This window comes from Cariama cristata, unplaced genomic scaffold (assembly GCF_000690535.1).
Source record: "Cariama cristata isolate BGI_N322 unplaced genomic scaffold, ASM69053v1 scaffold17628, whole genome shotgun sequence".
NCBI classification, from domain to species: Eukaryota; Metazoa; Chordata; class Aves; order Cariamiformes; family Cariamidae; genus Cariama; species Cariama cristata.
This window is the reverse complement of record NW_009631854.1, coordinates 31,964-45,749: the sequence shown is the minus strand read 5'-3', so window position 1 is coordinate 45,749 and position 13,786 is coordinate 31,964. Positions and strand designations below refer to the sequence as shown.

General features: G+C 35.4%; 1 protein-coding gene across 1 annotated transcript in view; it reads left to right on the top strand.

The window, feature by feature from the left end:
* Positions 1-415: 415 nt before the first annotated feature.
* LRRIQ1 (leucine-rich repeats and IQ motif containing 1) overlaps positions 416-13,786 on the top strand; it is a gene marked incomplete at its 3' end in the record, with an annotated part of 40,965 nt that continues 27,594 nt past the window's right edge. Inside the window, exons 1-9 of the mRNA XM_009706145.1 lie at positions 416-580; positions 1,786-1,897; positions 2,920-3,014; positions 4,217-4,322; positions 5,034-5,263; positions 7,193-7,267; positions 7,442-8,650; positions 9,611-9,763; positions 11,990-12,140. Coding sequence (XP_009704447.1) covers positions 452-580; positions 1,786-1,897; positions 2,920-3,014; positions 4,217-4,322; positions 5,034-5,263; positions 7,193-7,267; positions 7,442-8,650; positions 9,611-9,763; positions 11,990-12,140 — 2,260 coding nt within the window. The remainder of the gene's footprint in view (positions 581-1,785; positions 1,898-2,919; positions 3,015-4,216; positions 4,323-5,033; positions 5,264-7,192; positions 7,268-7,441; positions 8,651-9,610; positions 9,764-11,989; positions 12,141-13,786) is intronic.

Sequence of the window (13,786 nt, the reverse complement as noted above, 5' to 3'; positions counted from 1 at the left end):
CCTTTCTGGATTCTTAGTCTTATTTTGTAATTGTTAATATGTATTTATTGTTTGAAGTTTTTATTTTTCTTCGCAGCTATTAGGGCTGGGGAAAAAAAAAACCCTTATGAGGCTTAGGTTGTAGCACTGATTCTGTGCACAAGGAGTAGAGAGCAGGCAGAGGTTCTTAATATATAAGTTTGGTAACACTTGCAAAATTTAGAGGGGCAAACTGAGGGGGGATTCTGTTATCAGAAACTAATGGTTTTCTTATTTTTTACTTGTTGGTATGGAGTGAGATGTTCAGAACTTCTGCTGTTCCTTTTCATGTTTTAAGTCAACTGTTCAATAAATACATCTGAATAAACTTATACTAAATGAGCACCCTCTTTATTTTGGTTCATGGAGTGCTGAAAGTTAGTATTTTTCTTTGTGTAGCTTTGAAAGCAGATAAGGCGCTGTGGAAAGTAGAATGTCAGAAGATACTGAAGAAACTGAAAAAGAAATAGAAATTGAATTAAACAGAATCAGTGTTTCTTCTTTTGAAGCAGATGATGCTGACACAGAGGTGTCAGATGAAGCATTGAGTGACAGTGAGACAGTAAGTATTCAATGGGCTAAAACTGCTTTTGTTTCTGCTTGAAAGTATGGGCATTGGAAAGCCTATCTGATGAATTAACTTTTTCCTGACATACCTAACCTGGTGATTTCTTCTGAAAAGTAGTCTCAGTAGTATTGCTTCATGAAAAATATATTCTTCAATGTTGTCAAGACAATAAAAGAGATGAGTATCAGCATTCTGCTTAGTGAGAAAATCAGACTCCTAGATAATGATTTGTTTTAGGATCGTCTGAAGCTGTAAAATTTTATTAAAGCTAATGAGGTAGATTAAATCTGGGTGAACAAGCCAATGAGTCTTGATTTAAACCTTTCAAAAAACTCTTATGTTTGAAGACTTCCCGATACTAATTTCATATAAATTGGTGCTTCAAGTTGTCTTTTTTGGATGACTTGTTATTTTGGGGAAAGCTTTTCCTCTGAAATGTGATCAGTTATTTAGGTCCTTTTCAGTTATTTTAATCTTTAAGACTTGTAGCAAAAAGATTGGTCTATAGGATATTAGGGTAGGTAATATTGGTCATATGTGACCGTAAATGGTATGTTTGATATGACACAAAAATAGGCAAAGGCATCAGTGATAATTGTTTATGCAGTCACATGCTGAATGCCAGCAATGTTTACTGCAGTTTACACATCTGAGAGAAGTCAGTCCATTTACCCAAATCCTTAACAGTAAAAGACAGTCTTTTGAGTAGAAAGTATCTATGTAGTAAAGAAATTTGAAGCACCTGATTTACATGCATACTTTAAACATTAATAAATTGAAAATTAATTTCTTTTTAAAAGAGTCTGTTTTTAAGAAAAAGATCCTGTACATCATATGTATTTGTTCACTTTTGTCTTAACCTTTTTCTTAATTTCTTGGTCCAACACAATTATGAAGAAAATGTTAACTGAAACATGTTTCTGAAGATAATGGATGATAAGTTACAAAAATGTGTTCCAATCAAAACTTAATTAGAATCTAATTAAAAATGAGAATTATTAATTGTTCAGTGGGTGATGAGATAATGGGAAGAGTGTAGGAATTGGGAACAATTTTGGTAGCAATTGGTACTAAATCTCCATCAGTGCTTTATAGGTGAAGCCAAAATGAGTCTTTATTCTTGCATGTCAAGTATTTGCGTCTGGTCATAGCTGTGAGATGAAAATGTAGAATTTATGTTAAACATCATGTTTTTCTAGATTTCAGATGACTTGCCAGAATCGGTTCTCTCCTATTTAAACTTTATAAAGGGCAGAAATCAAGATGCTGAAAAACTTATACTGCAAGACTTAGAAGATGAAGAAGCTACAAGTAAGCAGGGATCACAGTTAAAATATTTCTGCACCTGGTATTGCCAGTGGAAGTTAGACATCTAACAGTCATCAGTAAAACAATGCAAGCTTTTAAGAAGAGCAAGCAGTGAAACCTATTGCATCAGCTTCTGAATGCATGCTGAAAATCTCTAGGAATAAAACCATGTAATGCTGTCTTCTAGCATTAACATCTGAGTATGAATAGGATTTTTCTAAAAATTCATTTGACGCTAAGCTAGAGATCCAGGCAAGTTGCAGAATCATTCTCTGAAATAGGACCTGGGCCAGACTCTTAATGAGAATCTAAAATGAAGTCACTAGGAGCCAAAGTTAGGAGTTCAGATACAATTGAACCCCATAGGATATGTTTAAAGTCTGTCTTTAGAGATGTCCAAGCTAGCATTAAATGAAGTGACCTTATAATTGGGAACAATATTACTGTGTCAGATGTGTGACTGAAGCCAGGCTCATTGTTTATATGCTAGAGAACTGGCATTGTCTGTTCCGTTCTACTTTTTCACATCATCTTGGGTTTCACACTCATTTAGCATAACGGTCTTTGTGAACTAAAGTTCAATATTGTTCATACATTTTGATATTTGAGGAATGGTTTCTTTTATCCTTTTTTGGTAATGGATAGTTACTCTTTTTAATTATTTTTGTAGTTGTTAGTTTTTGACCTGATACAAGTTCTACTGTGATTTTCTACACAGAAAATGTTCTGCTGTGTTCTATGCTGTGGAATTCTCTTTCATATTTACTATCACTGGATTCTTACAGTATCACTGTGTGTGTTCTAGTTACACATATTTGCTGCTTTTAGTGTAAATAAATGGTTCCTATATATATTTGAGTAAAATGTGTGTGTGTGTGTGTGTGTGTTAACAGTTTTAAAAGGAAAAAAAAATGCTTTATTTTAGTTGAAACAAATATAGTAGCTAAGCAGTATAGAGCAGAACTGAGTACTGGTAAGGGATTTTTCTCCTTGTGTATTAAATTATATATTTATTCCTTCTTTAGGTAATGTTTATGGACCAATTTCTTGCCATGCTTCAGATTACTTGGCAGAATTGGCTTCTGAATATAATGGAGGTCCAGAACAATTTAAAAAAAGGGTATTCTTTATTTAAACAATATTTATAGTGAACAAATTCTATTAAGTAGTACAGATAACTTACCTTGCTTTGTTGGCTTCTTAAGGATACCTATAGATGTGTTCAGTTTTGTTTCCGTCAGACTATCCATAAGGTATTAAGATGAGTTTGTATATGCTGTTCTTTAGAACTGAGACATCAGCCGAAATACACCATGTCTATATGTTTTAAAATTTGGAATGAATTCTCTGTATCAGTAGTTGAGATGCTAAGCACAAAAATCAACAAAATTAAACAAAACTGAATAATCCTTTATTGATAGTTATTTGCAGAATATTAATAATATGATAACACTTTTAAACTTCGCTAATGTTATTCTTTTTATGATGATCAGGAGGATGTGCCACTATAAATCTTGCTCCTAATATATTCCATTATTTTATAAAAAATGTAAACATAATAATGTCTGTAACTTTCAAAGACAATTCAGGAGTTATGAACCTGGATTCTTTTATATTTTTGTAGGATTTGACTGAATAACTTGCTGAAGTTCTTAAAAAACATAAACCTGTATTTAATTTAATAACTTTTAATTTGTCGCCTGGCTTTTATTAGTGAGCACTTTTGCAAACATGATTTTTTGTTCTCAGAAGACCATTGTTTAGAACAGCACAATTACTTTATGTGACTTCAGCTGCATTACAAATATTAATGTATGCCCCAAGCATGTGATGAGCAGATGATAAATAAGCAGGAATAGATTACTTCTTGCCAATAAAGAACAATGAAAGAAATACAGCAATCTTCTTGCCCATAGCATTATTTTCAAATAGACTTCTCTAAAATTTACTTTGTAACTAGTTCTTCTGCTATGTGCCTAACATTATTAATGCGTAAATACAGTGCTTATTTCCACAGAAAGTAAAGCAAATCCCAAATGCAAAACATTCTTTTTTCCAAGTCAAAATGTAAAATACATTACAAAAACAGATAGAAATATTATGTATTTTGGGAAATAGTCCGGTATTTATTGCTCTAGAAAACAATATTTTGACTGATATGTTTGCATTACTTAATGTCTAAGGATTCCAGTCAGTAGTAAGTTTCGTCTCACTGTACTTGTGGTATGATGAAAAGCTTATCCTTGTTCTGGAAGATTTTTATATTGTTCAACTTTTAAATTTCATTTCTTATTTCTTAATGACAACATTAAACTATATTAGGTGCTATTTGAAATTGAAAATGAAGACTTGCAGATTGCTACAACACCTTGTTATAATAGTCAGTCCACTAGTGATGAAGTGGTCACTGATGACCGTTTTGTTACAGGTAAGCAAACACATTAGTTGTTTGGTTCAGTTGATCTTTAGTGTCATATCACTATTTCCTACTTTTAGTGTTTTCATGAGTATCGTAACATTCTTTGTAAAGAATTACGCACTACAGTATGCAATAGATTTTGATACTTCCTGATTTGGACATGAGCAAATGCCTGTGCTTTTGTCTAGTTTCAGGATCACAAAATTATCCTAGTCTGTAATGTCTTGATAGAAATTTGTTTAAAAAAATACTACCCCAAAATGATTTAAATAATTGTGAATGCAAATGGAAGCCAGATTGGAGGCACTAAGCAAGTTGTACTTTGGCCACCACTTCTTTTGTTGTTTTTTTTTATAGTGACATTGGCTGGGAATGTTTCTCTTCACCATGGCCTTTGCATGTTTTGGAGTGGAGTGCATGAGTTATAAAACCCCTGCTGATAGCCACAGAATACATTTATCCTAAAGCTAAAGTGTAATCCTGAAATATAGATTGGTAGAATAAGCATGATTGTAGCAGAGCCAGTGTGTTCATTGTGATAATAAGACATCTCTGATAGAAAAGACTCACGTTGTAGTTCTGATTTCCTTGGGGATATGTATTACTGGCTGTGTCAGCACAGACTCCTTTTCTTGTCAATATTTTAAGACTGTTTAACGTCCCCCAGTGCTTATTAGGGAATTAAATAAAAGCTTTGCTTTGTTGATTACAAATTCATAGCTGATGTTGAAATGAGCATAAGCCTTACTCACAGTGAAGTAGAAGAAAAGTGTAGACAAGAATTTGAGCAGTGGGAGAAAAGACAAAAGGGGCTTGAAGATGAGAAGAGGAAAAAGTGGAAAACTGAAAGGCAAGCACAGGAAAAACAGAATGAAGAGGAGCATGCAAGAAGGATGCAGCGTCTGGAGGAATTTGAGACGGAAAGAATAAAGTTAGAGCTTCTTCATAAGGTAATTAATGATATTGAAGCCAATCTGTTCCCATCTAGACTATCTGAATTCAAGACCTCATGTGAAAAAGAGAGTACTATCCCAGACTCTATGACTGTCCTAAACTGTCTACCTGTGATACCACAGTGACATGTAAGACATATTTAAGTATGGTCCATTGGTTTTTATGCATTTACTGCTTTGGTGAACAGTGAATGAATTTGCTCTGCTAAATGTTAAATTATTCTTTAGGCTTTGAGCTTACTAAGTTTTTATATTATGACGCCAGCCAAAGTACCAGAAGCGGGAGTTGTGCTGAATTACTCACAAATGAAAAATGGTCACTATGCCTTAATAGAAAATAATTACTTACTTTAGACATCCCACTCCAATTTTACAGTTAGATGAAAAATCATGGGTGAAGTAATCTGAAACAAAATCATTCTGTTCAGAAATGCTGGTGCTGTGCTTCATCTGGGGAAAAGTTACAAAACTCCTTTTTCTTGTCTGTATCTGGGAGACTGAGTCAGGCTTAATCTACTGAGTTCTGCTACAGCAGAACATGACTCCATATGTTGACTGGTTGCATCCTCATATTGTCTAACCATGTTTTGCTATAGTGCATAGTGCATACTGAAGGATAAAATTCAATAACTCTCCACAAAAGAGCATAAGACCATGAAAAAATGTAACCGACGCACATTATACTTGTGGGCACACGATATTTTTTTATTTAGCCTAAATATTTTTGGTTTGGGAGACACATTAACACTACATATTCTATTAACTAATTTGTAGCTTTCTGAAGAGGTGAGCATCATCGTCCCAGCAAGGTAATTCAAGACACCAAAATTAAGGATAGGCTTAGTAAGCGCAAAGACCTTTGATCTCTGAAGGCCAGTTCAGTGTCTGAGATAGGTTGCCTTCCAACAGGCCACAAAATAGATCAGGCTTCCTCTGCTCTTTGGTGTCATGAATCATCTTTGAAGCTTGCTTTCTCTAGAAAATGAGGGGGCATGTTCCCATGTGGACACTTTGGTAGTGCTGTCGCTATCACATTCTTTGTGGAGGTGAGAGATGGAGACTTATTTCCCCCATTACAGAAGGATCTAGACTTCTAGTCTCCTATTGTCTGAACAGCGCGCTTCTGAACATGCATGAAAAGCAGTGCTTTGGCACCTGGGAGACTTTGTCCAAGTTGGAAGTGCTAGTTTGTTTATTCTGGTTCCTTCATATACTGCTGTGTATTTAATTTGGCTGATATTGATTTATCTTGGTTCCACCAGGAGTTATGTAGTTCTGGATCAGCCTCTGGCTTTTAGGTACTTACTGTCTGCTTATTTTCAGGCAGATGTAATTCCAGATGATTTCAATTTTTTTTTTCCTGATTGAGAATATGTTGGGGGAGGGGGGAAACGCTATTTATTTGCAAATAGTGAGAAAATAGACTGAACTTTTCATTTTCTGTTGAGAAACAGTTTCAGTGAAAAAAATTTTTTAACATTACTTAATGAAATTTCTGTTTGAAAGATTATACAATTATCAGTAATGTACCAGTGCAATTAAAGGGAGACTGTTCATACTACTTTCAGAGCTTTCGTTTATGTCACTATCATCTATCTGTACTTTGAATGGTGGTTTCATAAACATAGTTTTCATCTTCAATAGTAGTACAGAATTTGGAGAGGAAGGTAGCAGTTGTTTGGGTCAGTACCAAGATGCTGACTCTCTGAAGGTATGCATCTGTCAGTATATGACCAAATCTACATTACTGATCTGAGTGTCCAGTTGTTTACTTTGACCCTCACACAGCTGAGTTGCTCTTTTTAATTCAGACATTCACAAAATTGGCTTGTTGGAAAGTCAAGAAGATGAGGAAGATTCGAGGGAGTGTGTTTTGTGATGTTCCAGGTGTTGTACAATATTCATCTAAGTTAATTTGTTGTGCAGAAACAACAAACTGTGCTGGAAGATGAGATACAGAAAGAAAAGAAAGCTTGGAGAGACAAAATGATGCAACATAAGGTAAGGTTGTACAATGAGCTTTTGTCAAAGGACTGTGAGGTTACTCTTACATATTTGAGAATATATGTTAATTTGGAACAGTTAACACACCAGGTTCTGTTTATTAATTATAAATATGTGCCAACACCTGCCCTATTTTAAAAGTAATTTAAGTCTATCCTCCTTTTGGTCTAGGAATTGATCATGAAACTACAATTACAAATGGAAGAAGAAAAAAAGGCGTTGGAACAGCAGAAAGCAAAAGAAAGACAACACCTAGCAGAACGACAGCATACAGCAGCTGTGAAAATCCAAGCTAGACTTAGATCCTTTTTAGTCCATAAAAAATATGCTCCTGTCTTAAAAGAATGGAAAGATGAAATAAAAAAGCAGAAAATACTAGAAGAAAGAGAGAGAGAAATAAAGGAAAAAGAGGAAAAAATGAAGGAGCAAATGGAAGAAACGAGGCAAAATAAAGAAGAGGGAAAAAAGAGACAAGAAGAACTTGAAAGACAGGAATATTTGGAACAGGCAAGGAGGCATGAAGAATATGAGAAAAAGAAAGAATGCCTGAGACTTGAAAGAGAAAACGAGCTACAAATAGGAAGAGAACAGAGAAAACTAGGAGAAAAAAGAGCAAAGGCTGTGATGAGTCAAAGTGGAGAAAACGACAAAGAAAACATAAAAAAGGATAAACAGACAGAAAATACAAAAGTAATAAGAGAACAGAAGAAGGAACTAAATAAGCAAGTAGAGGAACAAAAAGAAAAACAAACTGAAATTATGGATGAAACAAGTAATTGGGTGATTCCAGCAGCAAGAAATTTGACACCAACACCAAATATGCTAGGCTCTGAGAAGAAGGAACGCTATTCTCATGTAAAGGATGAGAATATATACATGAATGCAGTAACACATGTAGAAGAGAATTACTCACAAAGTAGAGGTTGTAATAAAGCTCCAAATAGTCATACTTCAAATGATGAATCTATTAATTTTGGAGCTAATGACATGATAGAAAATAAGGCAAACACTATATGCACCGGTCCACCAAATGTCCAGCCAAATACTAGTAACAGAGAAGTCAAAGATCAATTTTCTCAGTCTGAAACAATGAAGAAACCTGTGTTTCTAATGGAAGATGCTAATGAGGAAGTCAGAGAGACCTGGGACAGAATGCAAAATGTAGCTGAGTATTCCAGTAGACTGGTTCTTCCTGATGATATTGAAAAGAAGAGAATAAACTGGATGAACACATGTAAATCTTGGTATAAAATATATGAAGAAAACCAAAGAAAGCAAGCAACTATAAAAAAAAGACCCAGGAAAAGTTCAGTTAGCAAGATGCCTCCATTAAGTACACAAAAGATAATTCACAGTGGCCCTTGGTGTAATCTGCAGCAGGTAACTATACAGAAGATTCAGAATGAAATGGGATGCCATACCATCACTTTTTTTGTTTTTCTTTTCTTTTTTTTTTTTTTTTTTTTAAATTTGGTTTGTCAGCAGAATGCTGTTTTGGAAAAGGAGGAGATTATCGTTGAGCAGGATATAGATCTCAGTGAGAGTTGTTCTGCACAAATGTAGAATAATGGCAATGAGAATGACTTTTGAGTTCCTGTGAGGATTGTGGGGCAGACTGGTGTGGTATTAGTCTTTCGATGATTGATAGTATCCTAAAGCCTCTAAAAGGCAGGAGCTCCTACCTCCTATTTTCTGCTAAATTAACATGGTTTTGCCTTTGTATGAGGAGCTGCATTTTGGCTGCTGTTCGTATAGCCCCTTCAGAGTTTTGAGAAGACTAGTCTCTTCCAGAAGCAAGACATTGCTAATCAGCTTACAGATGGTGTTTTGCCATGAAGAACATCTCTTGGTTGCCAGCACTTACTTATGTTACCACTTACTAGCCTATCACTGTATACTTGCTCTCTGCTTTTGACTTGGTATTTTCTCTGAGATGACATACTAGACTACATACACCTTTAGTCTGAACTATTGTCTGTTCTTGTGCATTCACTGTTTATGAGTGGTGGGAAACAATTCACACTATTAATTCCTTTGCTTAGTGTTAATCTTCCATCCATTCAAATTCAATGTCATTAGCAAAGCATTGGTTCTGTTTAAGGTGGATGTTAAAATCAAATGCATTGTTTTCATGATAACTTCTCCCATTTAACAGATCAAACCCATCATTGCCATCCTTCTCTATATGAAGCGGTTAACATTAGTTGCTTGCATTTTATAAAGTGTTAGTAGAATGTAATTTCAGTCTCTTTTTCTCTTTAAAGAAAATAACCGTTATGTGACATTGTATATTGAACATTCATTGTACAATTAATTGTATTTATCAATAAATACATGTAGGTCACAACACTTACACTGGAAGATTTGCCAGCTTGTAGCCTCTCAACGTTATCTGAGTGTTCAAATCTTCAAGTTTTGACTCTGAGGCGCTGTGGACTAGTTGCGCTGGAAGGACTAAGTAGCTGCAAAGACCTAAAGTACATCAATGTGGAGGTACCAAGCATATTTGATTCTTTATTGTAACCTGGGGAGAACTGCCAGTTTTGCTGCTTAGGTGGTTACGTAGTTGCATCCAACTGAACATAACTTTTAGTACCTTAAGAGCATAGGAATATCAACAAAATATTCCCAAATGTGAACAAAGTTGTACCAGCAGATTTGCATGGCATAGAACAATTTGCATTGTACTAAAGCAACACCCTGCAAATGAATCAAGCTGTAGTAGGAAAAGTACATGATAGTATCAGTCTAGGATTAGTGTTAGTATGGCACAGTGATAGGTCTTCGTTGTCTCAGTTTCTCTGATTCATGAATGGGCAGATGCTGTTCACTATATCAAGTGCTCAGCTTAAGCAGGAGTGGGTAGAGGGAAGAGTCTTTTGCAATACACACCTTGAATATTGGTTCAAATTACTCACATGTATGCTCAAGGAATGGTATAGGGAGTTACACTAGAGGCATAATGTCTAGGTACTTGCTACTGCACAGTATTTTACGTGACCTTGTAAATTTAATGACCAACACCATTTTGCTCTGTGATGCGTTTTAGTTCCAGAACTTGACAATTTACGTGAAACAGCTCTGTTCACATTTTTTTTCATGTGTTTTAACAACACCAATTCACAAGAAAGTTAATATGCCCTTATTATTTGTAGAAATCTTGAATGTTTCTGCTTGCCCAGTAACTGATGTTCTTTCCAAAGTGTGCAGCTTTTGTTGGTTTGGGTTTTTTTAAAATTAAATTTGGAGAAGAGAGCTGATAATAATTATAGTTAAAGGACCCTTGTCTGTCCAGTAGTTAGAGCTTTGCGATAGGGCAGGTTGAAATATCTGTGTCCTTTTCTCAGTTTTCTTATCTATTCAGAACATAGTTTCTGGGATTTGATAATTTTAGGTACCTCAAAAATACAAAAGCAAAGTATTTGTATAAGGGCATAATATAAGCTGCCAGTCTTACTAAGATTGGTGTTTATATGTGATTTTTTTTAAATCAAATATTGTCTCTCACAGAACAGTTTTGGGTTTGTGTTTTTTTATTATTGTTTTAAAATGTTATGCTTTAAATAATATACAGGATTGCCTTACTGGGATATGTCAGGATAATTTAGTTAAGGAGAACACTTTAGATATACTTTTAAGTATACTTTATTAATAATTTAATAATTATATGTATTGTTGATAATAATAGTACTTTATACTTTCACTGTGCCAGCTAATATGGCAGTTGTCTTCCGTTCAACCTGAATGAAGCAACAACCTCTTTTGTGTCAGTTGAAACAGTCTCAAGATTGTTTCATGGGTATTTCTCACATAGCTAAAGCAGCTGCCTCTGTTTTCCCTTGGACATTCATTCCTACTTCATATTGCCCCTGATTTCTGCTCATACAAAAGCTAACATTTGAGCCATATCAGTTCTCTGCTTTAACTTACTGGTACAACTGAAGGGGCTGCCTGATGGCAGGAATCAGTGTTACACCTTCTGAAGGAAACCTGTACGCACCTCTGCCTGCAGCTGAACGTAGCACCTCAATCTAGTCAGCGTGTTAATTCTGGAATAGGAATTAGACTCTCTGGCTTAATTGTTTTGTTACAAAAACAGGGAATTCAAGTTTTCTTTGTTTGAGCATCTGCAGGTGAAAAACAGAAGAAAACAGCAAGGGCAGCAAGTAGTGAAATAAAAATCCAAGGAAGCATTATTAAAATGGCCTGGGAAGGGGGATGTTAAAAGAGCAAGATCTCTTGGAAAAAGAACATTAGCTGAGAGCAGTGTTAATGTTTGTGACCAAAATATGTCTAAATGCAGATTTTTCACTATCAATAAATAGAATTCCAGCAAGGTTATAGCTGTATTCCTTAGTGTCTAGTAAATATGGTGGTTTCTATGCAGTTTTCAGTTCAGTCTCCGGGGATTTGGGAAGTGTATATGGAAAAGACCAAACTGCCTTAACTTCTCCTTACACTTTTTGTTTCAACTTCTGGGCATTTTCAGAGCCAGAATGAAGTTCAGGATACATTTTTGTTCTATCCCAGCAGGACACAAAAGGCAGTTTCTAGGACTCATCAATTTATTTTCCTAGTGGTAAAAATAGAGATACTTTTACTCCTAGCTAGAAGTTTAGGACAAAAATAAGCAATGATGACCACCTACCATATTTTTACACTTAATTCTGCCATTTCACTTCAGATGCTGTTTAATATTCTCATTTTCCTTTGCTGCAGGAAAACAACATTCAGATAATTGACTGTGAAAATCTAGAAAATCTCTGTATTCTGATTCTGAGTAAGAACCGTCTTTCATCAGTTTGTGGATTAGATGGCTGCGTAAATCTCCAAAATCTTGAACTTTCCTACAATAGAATCACTCGAATTGGTAAGAAAATTAATGAAAAATTATTCCAGTTTGTGGAACAATATTTGTGCTGTTTAAATTCAGAGTTATACTTCCCTTGGATTCAGGGCCAGCCAGCTGCTAAGCCCAAGGAAAATGAGGGAAAAGACTTAGAACAGACCCGCATTTTTTTTAAAGCGTACTCAACCTCACATTTATTTGTAGTATGGCTCATCTACTGCCATGTATTCCATCTACCAGGTCATATAACTATTGTCAGCCAAAGAGAACTAAAAATCTTTCTGGAAGGGTCGCTAATACTACCTTCACTACTCAGTTGGAATATGAGTAGCCTGAGTTCAGTTTATCTACAGAAGCAGTTAATATAAAGCCTAGCTTTGCAACTGCAGAGAATTCCAGTGTTTTCCTGACTGACGCAGTAATATGGAAATCCTGTTATCTGTCTGAGTCTGTGAACCATGCTAACAGTAGACCATGGCATCTCTTTCTACTAAAATACTGCCCATTCTGGCTCTAAACTATTGTTCTATATTTCCACCCCACTCTGACTCTTCATTGCTGCTTATTGCCCCAAAGCTGGCAAAAAGAATGAGTCTAAGGTAAAATTGTGCAAATCATTTAGGCACAAGTGTGTCTAAATCATTTAAGCAGGTGTGCCTAACCCCTATTGTATTTACAAAGGCAATTTGTTATATTTGTTAAGTCCAACAGTTGGCAGGCAACAGGTCTATGTTTAGCATGCAGTCAACCAGTTAGAATTTACATACACCCAGACCATTCAACAGATGTACCAATACATGAAACCTTTCTGCCAGGAGATAGATGTTTTTTGTTGACCAGCCTGGGATTTTTCATGTTTTGAAGAGTGTTTGCCTCGCTGCTTGTACTGCCACTCGGACTGTCAAGTGCCTCAGGGGGTAGATGCTGTGTCTCAGCTTCTGGCAAGCCGAAAATACTGCATTGTGAGCCTTATGTTATGTAGATTTGGTATAGATGTAATCAGAATCCAGAGCCTTTTCTGCTGACAAAAGGTCAGGAAAGTGTACTGCAGTGAAAATAACCAAGAGTTTTGCTGTATGTAAGTGGAGAAGCCAGTTTTTTGTTCTTAGAATCATGTACAGAGGGAAGACCATTAGTGGTCCCTCAAAAGCAACTTTAACAGTTGAGAAAAGATAGTAGTAAATTGCCAGATCGTTACTTGAAAGGGAGCTCTCAGGGCTTGAAAGTAGCAAATTTCCTTCAAGAGGACAGCACAGCAGATAGAACAGAACTAGATTTAACAACCTCCCTATACTCTAGGGACTTGGATTTTGGTGCACGACGTACTGTGAAATTTGTAAAGGCCACCAAAATATGGGTGACTGTATAATTTCAGTATTATAATCTTAACAGAGATGAATCTTCAGAGATTTGTCAATGGAAATAAAATCTTATCTTCAAATTACATGTGATGAAGTAATTAACTTTGTATAAATTGAAACATGAAACCCAAAAGATGACTTTCTAGTTGTATACTTAGTCTGTACTAAATCTAAGAATGTTACTTGGAAAGACTGCAAAGCTGGGAATGGAAAGGAGATACGGAGATTTGATTTTTATTTTATTTGTCTTGATTTAGACTTTTGATTTTTCTTTAAAGTATGTGGACATACTTTATTTTCCTGCTG